Here is a 19218-nt window from a genome sequence, read left to right as displayed (position 1 = left end):
CTTTAGAGATAGGAGATGAACACTCCAGCAGCTGAGTCGAGGAATATAAAAAATACAGATTGAGCCAGGCTCTTTTCGGAACAGAAAATGAGCTGGTCTCTAACCTTGATACTGATATGCCTATGAGTGACGCTCAGCAGGTAAGGTTTCTGTCTTGACAAAAGTAATTTCTAGAAAAAAAAGATAGTTGACAATGTGCCCTTTTAGAAATAATACATTGATTGTCCGCAGCTTCATTCTGTAGCAGAGCAGGTAACCTTGCTTTTGAATTAATACTTTATTTCGATAATTATGTCCCCTATATGCACACTATTCTAGCATAAATCACTTTCCTCACAGCTGATTGTGAGAAAGTCAGGTGGGGAAGCATATTTGTGTTGCGCTAACTAATAATGTGTTGACCCAGCAAAATGCAGTTTTGCACAAAGCAACCCATAAATAAATAATACTAAGATCAGCAGTGATAAGACCTTCTGATAGTCAAGCTCCTCTGGGGGTCTCTAATGATGCAGGATCACATTTTCATTGCCCCATTAGAACTTTCTCTGCTTAATAAGGTCAACAACCAATTGTTAGGGTATTAAACAAATGTGCATTACCTTTTATAGCCCCATGTTTATTTTGTTGCTGTAAGTTTTGCCCTTCATGTAATAACACTTCAGTAGTAGGTCTACATTTCTGAAAGCGGTTGATTAAATAGGGCTGTGGTTATTGAAGGAATGAGGCTATATCATTTGTTGTCTGCTGCCACAATGCACGACACATTACTGTGATTGTGGTTTATTATGCATCTCCTTTCACAGATAGTGTTCTTTCGAATCTGTCAAAGCTTTAGATAGGTGTCAGTGTCGATAGCTATTCTAAGGGTAGTTGAGTTCTGCTTGATTGTAGCAATTGTTGCCAATTATTGACTCTTGAGTCAATAAAAACAATTAGCAGATAAGTTTATTTTAATTGGCCATTGTAAAATTAACATGCGGATATATTGACAGATACAGCTGCTTGGAATAAACATTGCTTTCATTGTTATTATTTCTTTGAGAGCAATGTGCACTGTGTACCTGGGTGTTTTTTTGGTTTTTTTTTTGTGTGTGTGTGTGGTTAAAATAAGATAAAATTGAGTACTGTGTTGTATAATACTAGCATCTGAAGAGAAGGGTTTTATAGAGCGGTACATTGTCTCCCCCCTGTGGAAAGACTAATTCCTTACATTATAGATTATCAATGGAACCAAAAGACCAATCTAATAACTTAAGAACCAAACCAAAATTGTCAGTTAGTGTATTTATATAGTATGTAGCTGTTTACTTACAGGTAGTATATTGGACTATTGTATGATGTTAGCTGAGTTTTAAAAATTGAGATAGATATGAACACATTTCCTGAACATGATTTAATTGAGGACATTAAAAAAATACTTTTACTTGAATTTTATTTTAGTATTGTCAGCATTTTAAGAGTATCAGCAATTATACCCCATTTTACATATTTGTAAAAATGCTCCAAAATGTCCATATTAATGTATTTTTCAGTAAGAAACCACGTGGCCTTAACAGAGCTATCAGAATCATGTCTACTCTTGAAGGATGTGGTGTTAGGTTAAACAAAGTGTTATTGTTCCGGTATGTGTTGAACCAGATGTTGTTAACAGAGAGGGTAATGAGGCGCAAGGGAGCCAGAGAGAATATCCTGGAAGCAGGCTAGTTTTCCATGTTAAATAAAACAAAGTTATACGACAAAAGACATCTGACCAGCCGTCTAACCTTGAAGCTGATCTGAGTGTAACCATTAACCTCTCCCCTTGCAACAACCTACTCCCATAGGGTGCTTTCTGAGTATTAAAAAGGCACCAGGATGAGGTGACAGAAACATCAAATTGTACAAAGGGAATCTAAACAATAAGATGGATATATCAGTTAAGATAATCCTGATACACCCATATCAAGTTGCTTGTTGGTGCTTCTCCATAGTGATTTATCACCCCCCCCCCCCCCATCAATACTTAATAGAATAATTATAGTGGCAAGAAAAACAGCTTTGCCAGTTTTAGGACAGCAGTATTAAGACGTTAATGTATGCAGGGGTGGGAAGGTGAGTTTAAAGTTTAAAGAGAGGGGGGTATTTAAAGAGAGGGGGGTATATGTATTATCTCCCAAGAGGAAGCCCATGAGTAACAAGTGTACTTTCTCAGTTTATGTTTGTGCCTCTTCTATTGGTCTGGTATTGTTCAATAAAGCAATGCCTAGGTCGGCCAGGGTGTCCTCGGCTCACCCGCACCAAGAGACCCCTGTAGTCTGGCCAGGCACCTGCGGGCTTGCCTGTAGGCTGCCCAGAGTTGCGTTGTCCTCCGACCCTGTAGCTCTGAGGTGGCTGCACGGTGAGTCTGCAGTGTGAAAAAAAGCGGTCGGCTGACAGCACACGCTTCGGAGGACAGCGTGTGTTCGTCTTCGCCGCTCCTGAGTCAACGCAGGGGTACTAGCGGTGAGTTTAGCCTAAAAATAATTGGATATGCCAAATTGGGATATAATTAGTAGCCATAGTAACCATGGCAATAAAGATCTAAGCAAACGTGAGTGGAGAATCATACAACACATACCTAATAGGATATTAATCAGATAAGAATATACATTTTTGGGGAAATGTAAATTATATAACGCATCCATGAAAGTGACAGCATTCATAGAAATAAGTGGGTTTACACTATGCAAATTGGCTTTTATAAATGTTTATTGAATACATTTATAACAGTTACTGCACAGTACAATATAATTATGTAAAGTTACACATAAACAATGGCATTTATTTATGCATTTAGATGACAAAAAGATCATTTATTTTGCCTTCCTGAAAAAGAATGTGTCTTGTATCACAATATGTTCTGATTCTAAAATCAAATTACAGAAAACTCATAACAATGGTATTATTATTATTTATTTATTAGCAGACACCCTTACCCATTTATACAGTTGGGTTTTTAGTGGAGCAATCTAGGTAAAGTACCTTGCTCAAGGGTACAGCAGCAGTGTCCCCCACCTGGGACTGAACCCACGACCCTCCGGTCAAGAGTCCAGAGCCCTGACCACTACTCCACACTGCTGCCATACACTGTTCATTATGAATACAAAACAGTGTTTCAGGGATTTGTTGATAATTGGCACCAGTAAGTTGTGAATTATACACAATTCATTATTCATTATTGCCTTTTTCTATACGATGAATGACATGCAGACCCCATTCATACCACAGAAGCTGTTTAAGTAGTCCTATGGAAATGCAACCACGTTGAAAAAGGTTTGTGAAATTATTATTAGGTCTTTTTTTAAAAAAAAAAAACATGAGTAAAAGGCTTTTATGTGATCTAATTGGCCGATTGTTAAGTGGCTGCTCCACACAATTTACTGAATGGCGAATCAAGGATATTGCATGATTTCTGGGATTTTGCTGTATGACCACAGCATCAGGTTGCTGATATTACAAACACTTCACCCCAAATGTATCTTCTAACTGGATTTGCATTTGGTTATAGAATGTGTGTTGTGCAAGGGGATAATTGTACCAGCTGTTTATTGAAATTCAAAAAAACTTGTCAAACGAGCTGGTATTTTCAAAAAAGGGCTTCTCCGTTCGTGTGCATTCTGGCACTAGATGTCTTCACATAAAGATCACACCCAGCAAATGAGATTCTGGTATAAATTTCACATCCAACATTGGTTGATCATAAATTTTGTTTAAACTAAATATATTCTAAGAACACCCAAGCAAGGGTTATATTTAGGAACAAACACTTCTAAAACCACGACATATATTTTACTTTGCTGAAACTCAAATTCATCCTCAAGGATAATCACATTTTTCGGGTAAACTTTGATTATTGGCAAACTATCTGACTGATAATAGACTAAGGTCTGTGTAACTATTTTTTCTGTAAAGAAACGAAGCCTACTTTATAGGCAACAAAAACACTTGTGCCAGACATAAGTTTTGTCTCCCTCATGTTGCCGTACACCCGTCTCTAAGTGACGTCACGTTGCTGGGGGTTGCCATCGGTGACGCTTCTCTACTCAACCAAACGCCCGCCCAGTGACCCCGCCTCTTCTCGCTGATTGGCTAGTTTGTATCATCTTTCTCCTTTTTGCATTCTGTTCGGATGAATGAGCTGTCAATCTTGAGCTTTCTATTTAGGGTAGGTTGATTAAGGGATCGGAGTGCTGCAGTTGAGATTAAAACCGCTGCTAATATTGGCTTTTTATTTTACCTGTTATAGCGTTTTATTTTGTTTTCAATCGTTGATAAAGGGGAGTTAATTTTGTAACAAATTGTATTTTTTTAATTAAAGGAAACTGAAGATTTCAGGTACAATGTCTTCAGTCGAAGACAGAGCAAAGGAGATTCTACAGGGGTTTAAATTGTATCCTTTACTATGTATGGTCCGACTGGCTACTTGTGGTGGTCTGAAGTCTGTCACTAGCAATCAGTGGTTGTTGTAGATCGTTTTCACTAGTGTTAGGGTGCAACTGTTTACTTAGAATTTCAATGCATTTGTTTTGCTTTTCCGCTGTGTTTTGCATAATGCTGCATTTTGATTTTTTAGAATGTGTATCTTTGGTGCTTTCTTTCTACAGTTGACACTGACAGTTCGTGTACCAGTCCAAATACGATTGGTGACAACAAGTCTTCTCGCAAGGTGTACAATCAGTAGTTATATCCTGCAAAGACATTTACAATTGCCCGTAGAACAGAATTCAAAGATGCATCAGCTTGCTGCATTTTAATTTGTAATGCAGTTAAGGGCTTGTGTGTATAAACCGTGGTTGGATAAGAACGGGCCTGCTATTCACGCCACAGTTAAATTATTAATGCAATGCTGCAGTTAGCTTCTCCATAGTTTATTATTTTGATGAACTATTTGGCACGGTGTACATACACACCACGTTCGGTGCAATGTGTATTTTGTGTGTAAATAATCCATTGTAGTTTAATCGCAATAGAAAGTTTGTATATTGATTTCTAAAGTGTTTTATGGCTGTTTGTTTAAATTAATTTAAAATCTGTATTAAAAAAATATATTCTTTGCATTACGTCTGTAAGTGGAGTACTGAGAGTCTGGGTTTCCCATGACTCAAATTAAAACTAGGGCATGCACCACAGAGAGTAGCTACTGGTGTTGAACGCTTTATGGTGTGCAGTTTAAAAAAAAAACTCCATTTACCTGTAGCACTGAAAACTGACTCTTGATCAATCGGTGTGTAATTAACGGTGCTTGTCGGTTTCAGTAAATTTTGATTCTTCAGGGTCAAAAAAGTGAATGCTTTCCAAATTACTAGTTTACTTTCCAAGTTGACAAGAAGAGTCAAGTTTCATGTTGGCTGTCAGTGTATAGGAACACGTTTTGCATCAAATCTCCAATCAACTAAAATACAGTATACAGTCGCGTAGTGGGTAATTTAAGCTACACGAAATAGCACACAATGCGTGCTACAACTAAATATTAAGGAAAATGTTTGTACATGATGTTCAATAACTGATGTGGTTTTGTGTTTTGATATTGTAACATGCGTTACAGTATTTTATATTTTGCTGATTGCTTAGCTAAGTCTGGCATTCTGTTCATCAGCGCTATTCCATGCAATACTGCTGATTAACGTTGACATGTATTCAGTTTACATAGTACACTGTACTGTGAGTAATTTCTTTAAATAGCGATGTCTGGGGGCTACAGCTGCATTGTCTAATGTGCTTAATTATTATTATTATTATTATTATTATTATTATTATTATTATTATTAACTTTTTTAATTAGTGATTGTACGATCAGATGAACCATAAGTTGCTTATTCTTGGCTTTAGTGGCTGATTATGTATGTGACCTTCCTTAGGAAGACGTGGAAGCCAAGGCTGCAGTTTCCAGCTTGGTAATTCTTAAATCCTTGATTTGCAAGGACAGGGATTTGCAGCCTTGAGGCTGTAACGGCCTGGTGAGAGGAGTCCCAGGGTGCTTTTTAATACCGGATATTACTGTAAGAGGTTCGGTTTGATACAATAATGATTACATAAAATGTACATATTTGGTGAAATAGTGCTTTCGTGACATAATGTAATTACTTTGTCAATAAGAATGACTGGGACTTTCTGGTGTCTTGCGACACTGGTTGCCAGACGAAGAAAATGTATTTCTTTGAAGAAATAGTATTGTTACACTGTCATTTACCTTTCATCCTTAAATCAAACCTGAATAGTAGGTTATTGTGGAAACCCAGACTTTGTGTTTGTACTTCCTGTAATATACATGTGCTGTAAGTCATGGCAAACTAGTTGTTGATTTAAATTACACTTGATTTCAAATCCTGTTGCTTGTGGAAACGGTGTTTCCAAAGATTGAGAAACATGAAACCAAACAAATGTATTCTGTATCGGTTTATTGAATTGGTCTATCAGTATGTAGAGAGCTGTTCAGATTAATAGTGTAGGACCCCTTTTTTCATAAAGGTTATTAACACATCACAGAGTGGATGTGACTTTATAATGTGTGTGTTTATATTTTATTTTTAGATCTGTAGTATTGGCTTTTTTTTCTGGCCAAAATCAAATTTGCACAGTGGCTATGATGAGAAGACCAACCTTGTTGGAAAAAGTAACATTTTTGGTTTTTGGGGCTTTTAGGGTTTAGCCTAATTGTCAGCACTACTAGACAATCCTAGGAAAACTTAAAAAGTAAAAAAAAGAAAGCATTGCGTTTGTGTGGAAACATAAAACAAAGGGAATGGATATAGGTCATACTTACTGTTTAATAGCTTTGCTGTTTTGAGCGGAGTTTCTTTCACATGCCTGTATTATGCGTGTAGTTATCTGCCAATTTTAAGAGTTCTTTATTTAAATTTACAGCACAGTGGGTTGCAGTGTAAATGTGATCTTAGTTACTACACACATTCTGCACCACCCTTTAAAAATATGAAATGTCACCCAATTGACCATCCTGTCAAAACAATGGGGTTATTTTGAATGTAACACTTACTACATGCTCTATTGTACGTGGATGTTTGTACCGAAAACAAAAAAATTCTCTGGATGCAATGTGTGGAGGTTGTCGGTCAGGATACCAAATTTCATGGGGTTGGGGGACCCCTGTGCTAGGTAGCCCATGTATTGCCTTGTGTTTTACAGTGAAGCATTTGTTTGAGAGACTCCCCCTTTTAGGCAGCTTTTGTATTATTTTATAACCTACAGTAATCCCTGTGTATGTAGTACCTCAAGCATGTAAAAAAATGTTTTGTTCTTTGAAGCTCATTTAAAAATTGAATGAATCCCAAACTCTGCTTTTAAGTTGGTGTATATTGATGATCAGGTTAACAATGTGAATTTTCACATATTGTTTAAATTGGAGGTCGGCACATTTACCCGAAAACCCGGGTACCAATCGGGTTTTAAATTACCCGACCCGGGTTTCTTTTTACCACCCCGATTTGATTTATTAATTTGAGAATTTAAAGACAACATTAATAAAACAAGCTTTGTATTAAGCCTTTTCTTAAGTGACATGATATCAAGGTTTTACAGAAACAATAACAGCAGCAAATACACCTCAATAATAACAATTAGAAGTAGATGTCAGCCTAATAATAAGGAAAGATACATTACGGTAGCCCACAGTTTAGAGAACCCATGTTATTCCAATGCTAAATCGCTAGTGGATGTGGCTTGTAAACTGTAGTTTAGCGGACCCAGTTTATGCAAATTAACAATTCTCGCAATAGTTTAATTGTGAATATTACGTCATTTTTAGGTAGGGGTTTGGGGGCTTGCCCCCGATAGACACTGTAACTTACTATACATAAGCGCCTCTGTGATTTTTCATGGCTGGCTACGACTCTGAATATGGAATGCTTTATCTACAGTGATTGCGGAAATATAGTTTCTTCCCGAAAAAGATCAAATAAGGAGCCTTTATTTATTGTGAGCTGTGTTAATGAACTAGATTAAAAGAAAAAGCACTCCAAAATTAAATCGGCATGAGAAAAACATTACTCGCACACTTAAGTGTTTACCCATTTTGTTTTGGGTTAAATAAAAAATATTTGTGCTTCCTCCTTTGACTGAAATATTTCCTTGGGTAAAGAAATTCCACACAAGGCTCCTTTGCTGGATGCCATGTTTTAAAACAACAACAACAGCGTAATAGATGTCACAAAGAATCGCAGCATGCAGTGCATTTAACGTTAATAACAGTATTCAAACTGAGACTTAATATTATTTCTGTTTCCAGTACTTAGAAAGGATACACAAGTCTACACATCCAAAGAGACTAAATATATGTGTACTATATTTGTTTAAATATGTGTCCTGCACTTAAAATGTAATATATGTGGTTTTTTTTTTTTTTTAATCATTACCCAAAAAAGAATCGGGTATCTTGGTATTTCACGGCGGGTACCCGGTTCTGGATTTTCTACCCATGCCGACCTCTAGTTTAAATGTACTGTACACTCTTCAGTCATTCACTTAATGTTTCCACAAAGTTAATTTGTTGTTTTCCTACTTGGGTAGCATTGTTTTACAAGGATACGTTTGCAAGATCTCAGTTCTGTTAACTGTTAATTAAATAAAATGTATACTGCTAGTCTGTAAAATGGAAAGTCAAAAGTTTTGCTTACCATTCCAGCTTTATTGGCAAAAGCACTTGAGCAGAAAACTTGAATTTACTGGGTACTGTACTCTGCACAAATATATTGCACTGCTGTAGCTTAGAGGAATCATAATGGGAATTCCAGTAAGGCTCTCAGAGGTCAGGAAGGACTGGCCTATATTTTCCACCATGGGCAACATTTAAGCAAATTGCCCACTTAGCAAATGCATGAGTTAAGCAATTTACCCACAATGGAAAACCAGTCCTTTTATGCTATTGCAAAAAGATAACGACATTTTTTTCAGAAACAGCCTTGTACTTCTAAAACCACACAAGTTTTATATGAACACTAATTATAGTATAGAGTGTATAGTATATAGTGTTTCATATTCAATGTGCTTGAATAGACAGAATATTGCTATTTTGTATTAATGTACTGTAGGCTGTGCAACAGTAGGCAAGAAAGGCTGTTAGGGAAGTATTCTTAATGACATCCAGACGCTGATAAATAAAAAGAACATACATAGTACTGAAATCCCTCACTTCATTTTAGTATTCCTACTAACACCCCAGTCACTAACCATTGCCCATTGCCAGCTTTACATCTCCTATGAAACCATCAAATGAAAAGAAAAGGAAGGTGAGTTTCCATGCTGTTCGTATTCATCACTTTCAATTAGAACTACACTGTGCTATTTTAAGGAAACCACAGTCATTAAAATGGTATCTACTGTACTTTGTTGAAAAGGGAATGGACAGTACTACAGTGTTTGAACTGAAAACATGAAGAGGTTTTTCACTGAAAGAATGAAGCGAGTAGACCTAATCTTCTGTTATGAAACCGACAATACCCAAAGGACTAATTAGCATTGTGTGTTTGTATCTGTGACGTTTAGCAGGGGCCTTATTTCCAGTGGTGAAGTCCTGCTGACTTCCACCATGGAGCTCATACTAGGTGGGATCCTGCAGACATCTGTCATGATGAAGAATTAACACTGCATTAATGAGTCCGTGAATATCCTTGTGTAAATGATGTCATAGTATGAAGCATAGCAGTAATTAAAACTGTATTCACTTGTCCACAAGTGTACCGGGAGATGTTGTAAAATGTTTTATGCATATCCTTACATTTTTTATTAGTTCTTTGTTTTATTATGAATCCTACAGTGACCATTTAAAGCTTTGCAAAATACCACTTATTTAGATTGATTACATGAACAATTTACTAAACGTTTCTTAGTGGTCAATGGTTTTAGGAAGTAAAATGACTTCTACACAATTCTATTTCGTTGTGCTTTTATGAGATGGTGAAGGGGTGGTTAGACCTGCTTTGACCCCCTTTTGCAAAGGCAGCAGAGAGGCTGCAATTAATTAGACACAGGGAAGGAAGAAATGCAGAGAACCCTATAAAAGATCATTAGGCAGACACTGCCTGATTTAATAGATATACAAATTAAAAAAAAAAAAAAAAAAAGAAATACTGTACATTTGAAGTTAAATACGTGACAGATTGTTGGATATTTCATAGTGATTTTGAGCTTAATGTTTAATAGATTAGTCTTGGACAACAACAAATATATTGTTATCTACTGTAGGTGCACATGATGATGACACAAGTGTAGTATTATATGAAATGGCATTGTTCTTGTCATAGACTCTTCCTGTTATTAAGGGAGGGTAGTCCTGATATTCACAGCTTGTTCCAGTGTGCAAAGTGACACCCGAGATGTAATTACTGTTACATTAATGGTAACTGATCCAGTTCTGAGTTGGAAGTCAATTTCCCTGTAGTTTCATGGTGCCTTCATCGCATGATACATGCTGACCTAATAATGGGGGCTGTGTATATGACTTCAGATAATCAATAATATGTTTCCTGTGAATCCACTTTAAAAAGTCAATAAAAGGAAGTCGGACCCCAGACCCCCCAATAGAAACATATGTTCATGCTGCACAGCTCTCCATTAATAATAGATAAAAAAAAAAAAAAAACTTGGTACAGCAGTTTAGTTTGCAAAATGACCATTATTTGACTGGTATTAGTGCTCTATAGTTGCTTCCTTATAATCCTATACTTGCACTTTAATAATTTTCACTGATTTTTAATTTATTGAAAAGTCTACATTGATCAGTGCCTTCTGTTTTACCTGTTACACTAAAACCATCTTGGTCTATACCTATGTGTCTTTGTAGTTACTGATTTTAAATAAATAACAGTGCATAGTTGATTGCATAAATTAAAGCCAAGTACAGCCAAGGAACTGCGGCATATATTTATTTTCTTATTTGCTTGGCTATTGATCTTGGGGGGGGGGGGTATTAATTAGCTAAATACTTTTTTTATTATTATTATAAAAATAAGTTGAATTGTCTGATAATAGCAATGTGCTGTTTGAGAGATCGTCTAAAATCTACTTTCAGTGTTGTCTTAATTTCAAATGTAATTTAAAACTAGCAGAATAATATATTGCACAGAGAAGCGTGGTTTACTCTGCTCAATTGTTTTATTTTTAGCTGAAGGCAGCACTTTGTGAAAAAGCTGTAGACATTGATTTTATGTTTCCATTTAGAATTTAGATGTTTTCTCGGCTTGACGGAAGTTTGTGATTTGGTGAGAAGTGGATTTATAGACCATCCATCACTTATCAGACATGCATGCTAATTGCATGCTGGGAAGGATAAATGGGGCAAAAATATATATATATTAGACCATACATGTTCATAAGGATATTTCTATATATGCTCTTCTACAGTAGCTGAAGAGTTTCCCATATTTAAGTTGTTGGTTTTTTTTTTATTAAATAGATCTCACTTCTGAGCTGACTTTTTTAGTGAGCTTAGCATGTTTCGTATGTTAATTATCTTGAAACAATTGTAAGTCGCCCTGGATAAAGGCGTCGGCTAAGAAATAATAATAATAATAATAATAATAATAATAATAATAATAATAATAATAATAATAATAATAAATAATTGGAAGAGCTGCACAAACCAATTTGGGTTGTGCTTTCCACAGAAATCAGGTGAGGGTCATTGGTGATTGGGCTAATTTACAATTCCAAATTAAACAAATGAAGAAAACAGCTGCTTGGATTTGTGTGGGTTGCTGTTCTCTATTTGTTTCACGTTGAATGGTAAATTAGCCCAATCCACACCAATAACCCTCACCTGATTTCTGTAGAGAGCTTAATCCGATTAATCGGCTGTCATTTATGTGCACTGTTATCTGTATTTGTTTATTTCTTTATTTAGTAGACTAATGCATGGGGGGTTATTACAATTGTTGAAGCTTATCCCATCCAGCACACAAAGGAAGATGTTCCTTTTGAAATGTATTTAAGTGTAATATTCTGTTTACTTTTAACTGATTTGAAAATGTCAGTTTGGAACTCAAGGCTGTTGCTGACACTGAGACTTGTAAATTCTAGTGAGAATATGAATTGTGCACATTGTGAGCGACACAGATGGTGGAGTGAAGTATTATCAGGTGCCAGAGACAGCGAGTACCGGGGATTGTCAGAAACTTTTGTTTCATGAGCCTCAACAAGCATCTGTACTCTGTACAACAAATGGAAAAGGTTAATCCTTTATCAGTATTGTAATGAGGCTGTAAAGCACCAAACCATTTGGGCTTTTAAATTTGATTATTTCTCTATCTTTGCAAGATTTTTAGGCTAAGTTAGCCCTTGATAATAAAGGAAATGTAGGATTTATGCCTCCATCAGACATTGGAAGATTTGAATTCAATATACAATCTAGAATTTTCCCCACGCATGCACCAGAGGAACATTTGGCATTCTCCAACCAGACAAATGTAATTTACAAACTTTTCTCATGAGATATTACATTAAGTACATACTGTCGAACTGTTCGGAAGCTCTGAATGTGATGGTCCCAGTTTTATGGTGTTGTTTTTGTATTTTCCGCCCGTTCAAAATTGTAAACTATCCATCACTACAAATACTTGATCCTCTATTTGAAATCAAGTGAGGTTTGGTACATATGTAACTTCTGTTCTATGCCTACGATTTTTAAGACGCAAAACTTGGGTTACTTTAGATCCTATGTACTTACACTGTTGGCAGTTGGCACATATTTAGACATTGTGGCTGCTATTTGCAAGAAATTGCACAGAGGTTCATGGTTGAATTTGTCATGCTTACAGTGCACACATATCCTCTTATTTACATAATATGTAAATGCACAGTTGAGTGAACAATAGGATACAAATATAATAAAGGGTACATTTATATCTAATAGCCAGTTATCCAATTATATCCAAATGCAATCCTAAAGTTTATAGGAGGCTTGGAGTCTATGCTAAAAGTAGAAGTTTTGTGAAATATGGAAGTTATTGTGTCCACCATGTAGACAGATGCACCACAAATGAAATGATGCTTAATCAATGCTCTTGTTATAATGGTGTGAGTTGACATTGATGCTGTGACCTGTTTGCTGCTTTACCTGTTTGTGAATGACCTTGACTGAACCCCCACAGAAACTGGATGAATTTGAGAGATGCAGAGACGGGGAAAGTTCTCTGGCAGGGAACAGAAGATCTTTCAGTTCCAGGGGTAGAACACGAAGGTAATCTTCTAACTTCAAGCCAGCGCTAGTGTACTGGCATGTGCTGACTAGGGTTGCCTAATAATTAACATTGGATGCTACACCCATGAAAATAACGGTTACATTTTGCATTGCATTAGAGTGTAACAAATGTATTTCATAATTGCATAAGAAATCATAGATGGGTACTCCGATTTGATACTCCGTAATCAATAATACTAATGTTCAGATTTCAAGTCTTGCATAGTTTCATAAATATTATATATTGTTAACTGTTCTCTAAGTAACATGATCGGTGAAAGGAGTTGTCATTCAGTGATATGTTAACATGGTTTTTAAACATTGCTTTTTCAGGTTAAATATTTAACTGTAAATAAAGAGTGTTATTCTTAATCCATCTAAGGGAAGGATTCAGTCAAACATATTTCCCTGCTTCTTCCTTCTGTATTGTGTTTGCATGTCGGGACATTTCACTTCTGTACAATAACTTTTAAACAGCAACTTGTTTGCTTGACAGATCTCCAGTCCTATGTGTTTTATCCTCCCAGTAGTAAGTGGGATGGAAAGCTGTTGCATGATTGATATCAACATTGTGATTGTGATATAGGGGTTATTATCTGGAATCCTCTGTTCTGTCCATTTTATGCCAAATGATGAGGAACAACCAAGTACAGTAACTGAGATTTATAAAAGGTCATTGTTCAAAATAACCAAGCGATATTATCAGAAGCTTGTTTCCATTGGCTGCCGTTGTGCTCTGGCCAGGACATTTCAATCTTGTGATAAGCGGACAGTGACATTAACAAGAGGGATATTGAGCCATTTGGACTGGATGTCGTTTAAGTGTGGTATTAAAAGGTTGTGGTAAAACACTTGCATTTGGATTGTATATCAGCCTTGGTCATTTCTGCTAAACAATGTGTTTATTCTTTTCAGCTCGGGTTCCTAAAAAGATCCTGAAGTGCAAAGCAGTTTCTAGAGAGTTAAATTTCTCTTCAACAGAACAAATGGAAAAATTCAGACTTGAACAGAAGGTTTTTTTCAAAGGACAGTGCCTAGAAGGTACATATATATATATGTGTGTTTTTTTTTTGATGCACATATTTTTTATTGTTGTTCAGCTTGTATAGCAAAGGTCTTTTTCCATTGTTATTAGATCAGACTGGCATGGTATATATGCATGTCTTCACTTAAGGCATTTCTTTCTAGTAGCCATCAGTTGTTACCGAAGAGTATCCTTCCTCAAATGTAGGTGAAATATGCTAATCCTATTTTAGAGTCATATTTTTCATGAAATATTACTTTCTTAGGAGTGTTCATAGAATTGTCATGTAAAATAAGTGTAAATGAAAATTGGGCAAAGTAACCCCAGTTACATTGATTTAAAGAATATATATATATATATATATATATATATATATATATATATATATATATATATATATATATATATATATATATTGGGGTTGGTTGGGGGGGAGAGTAAAGGATGTCTTCCTAAATTACGTACTAGTTAATTTGTTGAAACACAATATTTTTTTCTTTTTTACAGATTTACAGAGCATCACTCCTTGCTTTTTACATGAAAAAAGCATTGCATTCATTTACATTGCACGAATGAAATGCATACTGTACAGATTGCCTCCACTTATTAGCCCTCCAATAATGGTGTGCTAAACTTTTTTTTTTATTGTTATCAAACACATTTTGCACAGTATGTGAACATTACAATATATGTACTGGACAATAGACAAATGTTTTACTAAATAGAATCAGCTTGCTAGTATTTTCACCACAGGTTCACCGAGTCTTATAAATATTGCTGGAGTTGCAAGGCTGTGCCCAGAAGAGATGAATGATTTTGCTGCTGAAGTAAAAGCTTCACTCACTCGGGAGTTTGTTCCACTATATCATCATTATGTAATAGGCCACAATTCATTCCATCATGTGCCAGCCAGCAAGTTTGAGTTTGTATATTATATGACTGAAATTGACAGTACAGCTAAAATGATTTCATTTGCTTTCACTGAAGATTTGACTCCTGGATTTTAGAAGGTCTTTTCTGTGAAGATGCAGCAACGGAATTATTGACTGAAGTGCATTTGCCTCCTAGATTTTGTTTCTTTTTCCAAAAGAGGTTTCTGCTAAAGAAATGTCTTTATGAATACCCAGCATAGACCCTTTTTGTTATTGTTATATTAGGAAACAGAATTAAATCCTGGGAGGGAGAGTTTTGTTGAATGCAAGACCATGCTTAAAATATACCCTGGCTGAAACATATTCAACCTGTATTCTAGTTCAGGGTGCACAATGGAAATTAAAATAGGAGATTGCCTTTGTTTTTGTTGTATTCATATCAATTTTGCAAATATTTGTTTCTTCTTTTAAAATTTTATTTTCAACATCGTGTTATAAAGGAACTGACTTAAATATTTATAAAACCATCAACATTTCTCCATGGAAGACTTTCTGTCTTTTGCCTGTAAATTTGGCCAGTAGCTGACAGAAAAGTACCATGACATCTTCAAGAAAGGCTTGTGGTACCTCTCTGCTTGCCAGCTGCCATCTTGAAAAGTTGATATCGTATTCCTGACAGGAGACACTTAATGTGCATTCCTGGCAAAATTAATCTTGAGACGTTTTCCTCTTTTTTTGGAGAGGAAAAAGTTTGTATATCTGCAAGCAACTATTGCTTTCCTGTCAAGACAAACCAGAGCAAGCATGAGTATTTTGGTAGCTATTTCATTGCATTGGTATTTGTTTCTTCCCAATTCTGCAAAACAAAAGCTCCCTTAAACAGTATTATTGTAGACATCCATCTTCAAAAAAAGCATAGCTCTGTACAATCAGCTTTATTTACCATTAAAGACTTGTGTTACATTATTGCAATTGATATGCAACAGCACATTTGTACAGTTCTATACAACCGAGTTGTAGTTTAAAAAACAGCTTGCTGTAGGGATAAATCCAACTAGCCAATCAGAGTTCTCCTTGGGCTGAGCCCAGGAGGGTTTGCAAACCTTCAGTCAGATTAGAATGAGGCTTCTCGCCAAGTCTAGGAAACTTTCCTGTTAGGAAAGGTTCATGGTATCTTTCTACTGGCTGCATAAAGATCATGTGGTTTGAAATAAGACAAGTCCCTAATTGGATGTAAGAACTCACTTTTAGCAGCTTGCTGTTTACAATTAATTATTTTAATATAAGAACTGCATTTGTAACTAGGTGATGGGAGGATTCATGGTACGACTTGATGTCATGAAAAGTTTAACAAACGTTCGGAATTACTTTCAGATGAATATCTTGTGTTTTGCAGAGTGGTTCTTTGAATTTGGCTTCGTGATTCCTAATTCCACAAACACATGGCAGTCTTTGATAGAAGCAGCACCTGAATCGCAAATGATGCCAGCAAATGTTTTAACGTAAGACTTCTTACTTTATGTTTAAAAGTTTAGAGACCTAAACAGTGATTGGAATAAGCTACCAGATTCTCCAACCTTTTTTTAAGAGTTTTAAAAAGCAGTTATTGAGGGTTCCATGCCAGCTTTTTTACTTGTATAATTATTTTTGTATTGAATGCATTTGTTTAAACTTGTGTTCATGTTGAATTATAATATATTGATGAATGATTGATTGAAAGGTTCCATGTGTGCTTGCTATACCGAGCATCAAAAGAAATGTATCACTATTATAACACATTTATTAAAAAAAAAAAAAAAGTTATATAAATGATGGACATTGACAAAATGTTTTTGGTTTCTTTTTAATCACTTGATCATTCATTCTTGCCCATGACACGCTTGAGTGACTATGACTGAAGCATATGCACTTAATCACCTAATTAGTGAGACAGTTGATTGGACACTGGATATGGAGTGATTTCAGCTGTTGAATTGCAAGCTTGAATAAAAGCAATAAAGAAAATCTCAGAAAAAAAAACAAAATGCCACATCTGTCAAGAGAGTAAAGTTTCTTTTGATGCTCAAATATAAGTAATACGTTTCTTTTGATGCTCAGTATATTTTGATCAATATGTTTGTTTTTATTCTCATCCCTATAGTGGAAATGTTATCATAGAGACCAAGTTCTTCGACGATGACCTTCTCGTAAGCACTTCCAGGGTTCGACTTTTCTACGTTTGACCAGATGGTTTTCATGGAAACCAACATTTATTTCTTTTTTTTGAAGACCTGTCTCATCTGCAAGACTTTCCTGTGCTCATGTGACCAGCTATCCAGCTTAGAGTGGACTGACCCGGCACATTAGAATTTCTTTAAAGAAAGATCATACAAGAACCAAATGAGCATATTAAAAACAAAGATGGTCATCGGCTCAAGACTTTTGTATATATGGGCAGCTATGCTCATTGTGATCAACCTTGTAAATTATTTTGTTATTTGTACTATTTTTCGCCATTTTTCTGCAGCTTTTGAATTCTGGCTTGCAATGTACACTGCTTTTGTATGTGTGCTAATATTCAGAAGAATTTTTTTTTTTTTTTGTGCTTCCAGTTGCTATTTTATTCTGTAAGATGTGATACATTCCTCAGTTGTAACTAAACTGTAAAATAGTTTATTACTGAATGTAATTAATTATTTTAATGAATTCATGGACACTAAATACAGTGAAGTGCCCCCCCCCCCCCCCCCCGAACTATTTATATTGACATTGCTTTTTATTTGTAATGGGTTTGCTTTTCATAGATTGAGAAAATGTGTTTCTTTTTTAATTGAGGTACCTGAATGCATATTTCCCAATGCATTTAAGGTGCTATTTAATAAGTGATTTTAATTATTACATGTATTTAAATTAGACATGGTTATCTGTAACTTGGGTGAAAATGCCCTGTTAAGAAGCTCAATGACACAGACTTATTTAAAAAAGAAAGGATCCTAAAACTGTGGCGCATCCATAGAACTGACTTACAGTTCAATTTGACTGAAATGTTGAATTCATTAAGGAAAAAAAATGGGTTGCTTGCATTTAAACTAAAGATATTCAAATATAGTGAAGTTTGTACATGTCTTGACATTGGCAAATTGGGTTTCCATCTGTATGCATAGCAATGTAAACAGAATAAAAGTTATTTGATTTCTTAAAACGGTGTTTTAAAACAATGAGATTATAGTGGGGTTTTTTGTGTGTGTGTGTGTGTGTGTGTGTTACTGTCATTATTATTTAAAACACATTTCCAGCAACCAAAACACTATTTGTATTCCCTGGAAATGTGTTTCATGTTAAAAAAGGGACTCAACTAGCTGTGTCTAGTTGGCATACAGTCTGCCAACACTATACTGTACATGCAGCACAAGTTTGTGTCCGTGAGTGTCAGACCACAATTTATGAAGGTGTGTAGTTTTATATTGCACCACTTTGTGGGGTTGTGTGTTTTAGGGAAGGAACTAGGATGGTGGTAATCCAATTGCTGTTATATCAGTGGCTTATCCAAGCAGGTTCATTTTTTTGTAAATGCTTAACTGGTAAATAAGAAATAAGGTGTGTTTAGGAACCTCTTGAACCCCATTCAACAAATCAATTGGTTGTATAACATTAAGTAATACAAAAAAAGGATGGAACAGTAGTTAAAAGCACATGAAATCTGGTCTGATTGAATGCAAGGATTTTCTCAAGTTGCAAGGGATGCAGCTGCCCTCGTGGGGATAAACAGGTAGTTCTGCACTACAGTTTCCTTACAGAATCCATCACTTGGGTTGTGCTTACCACAGTGTAGTGAGTTATTTGCTGACCATTGTGTGTGGAATGTTTTGTATTTACTAATATGGCCCTCCATTTTTTGTATTGATTACCTGTTTACTTTAGATAACTACATTTTTTTTAAACGTGCGTAGTGCTATTGAAAATAGTACACTGTTAGCTAAATTATTTGATCAAGCAGAATCTGCTACTTTTAAAGAATGTAATTAATCTTAAAACATATTCCATTAACAAAGAAACAGCAATTCAGGTATTTATACCAAACTGGACAATCTAATCTGCCACTGCATATTCGGTATATTGAACCATGCTAATAAGAG

The 19218-nt window shown here is 35.6% G+C and overlaps 1 protein-coding gene across 2 annotated transcripts; it reads left to right on the top strand.

Moving 5' to 3' along the window:
• Window positions 1–4157: 4157 nt before the first annotated feature.
• On the top strand, window positions 4158–18284 carry LOC117423147 (retinal rod rhodopsin-sensitive cGMP 3',5'-cyclic phosphodiesterase subunit delta). 2 transcript variants are annotated; one of them, XR_009307586.1, is made up of 6 exons: window positions 4158–4408; window positions 13119–13207; window positions 14123–14248; window positions 14739–14854; window positions 16500–16605; window positions 17244–18284. XR_009307586.1 is itself a non-coding variant. In XM_058990186.1 (5 exons), the coding sequence occupies exons 1-5, from the start codon at window positions 4359–4361 to the stop codon at window positions 17323–17325; spliced, it is 453 nt and encodes a 150-aa protein (XP_058846169.1). In that variant the 5' UTR covers window positions 4158–4358; the 3' UTR covers window positions 17326–18284. The 2 variants fall into 2 exon arrangements, 1 of the variants encoding a protein (XP_058846169.1); XM_058990186.1 differs by lacking the exon at window positions 14739–14854.
• Window positions 18285–19218: the final 934 nt, after the last annotated feature.

The sequence above is a fragment of the Acipenser ruthenus genome, chromosome 17 (genome assembly GCF_902713425.1).
Source record: "Acipenser ruthenus chromosome 17, fAciRut3.2 maternal haplotype, whole genome shotgun sequence".
Taxonomy (NCBI): domain Eukaryota; kingdom Metazoa; phylum Chordata; class Actinopteri; order Acipenseriformes; family Acipenseridae; genus Acipenser; species Acipenser ruthenus.
The sequence above is the reverse complement of the archived record's forward strand: the minus strand, read 5'-3'. Positions and strand labels throughout refer to the sequence as shown.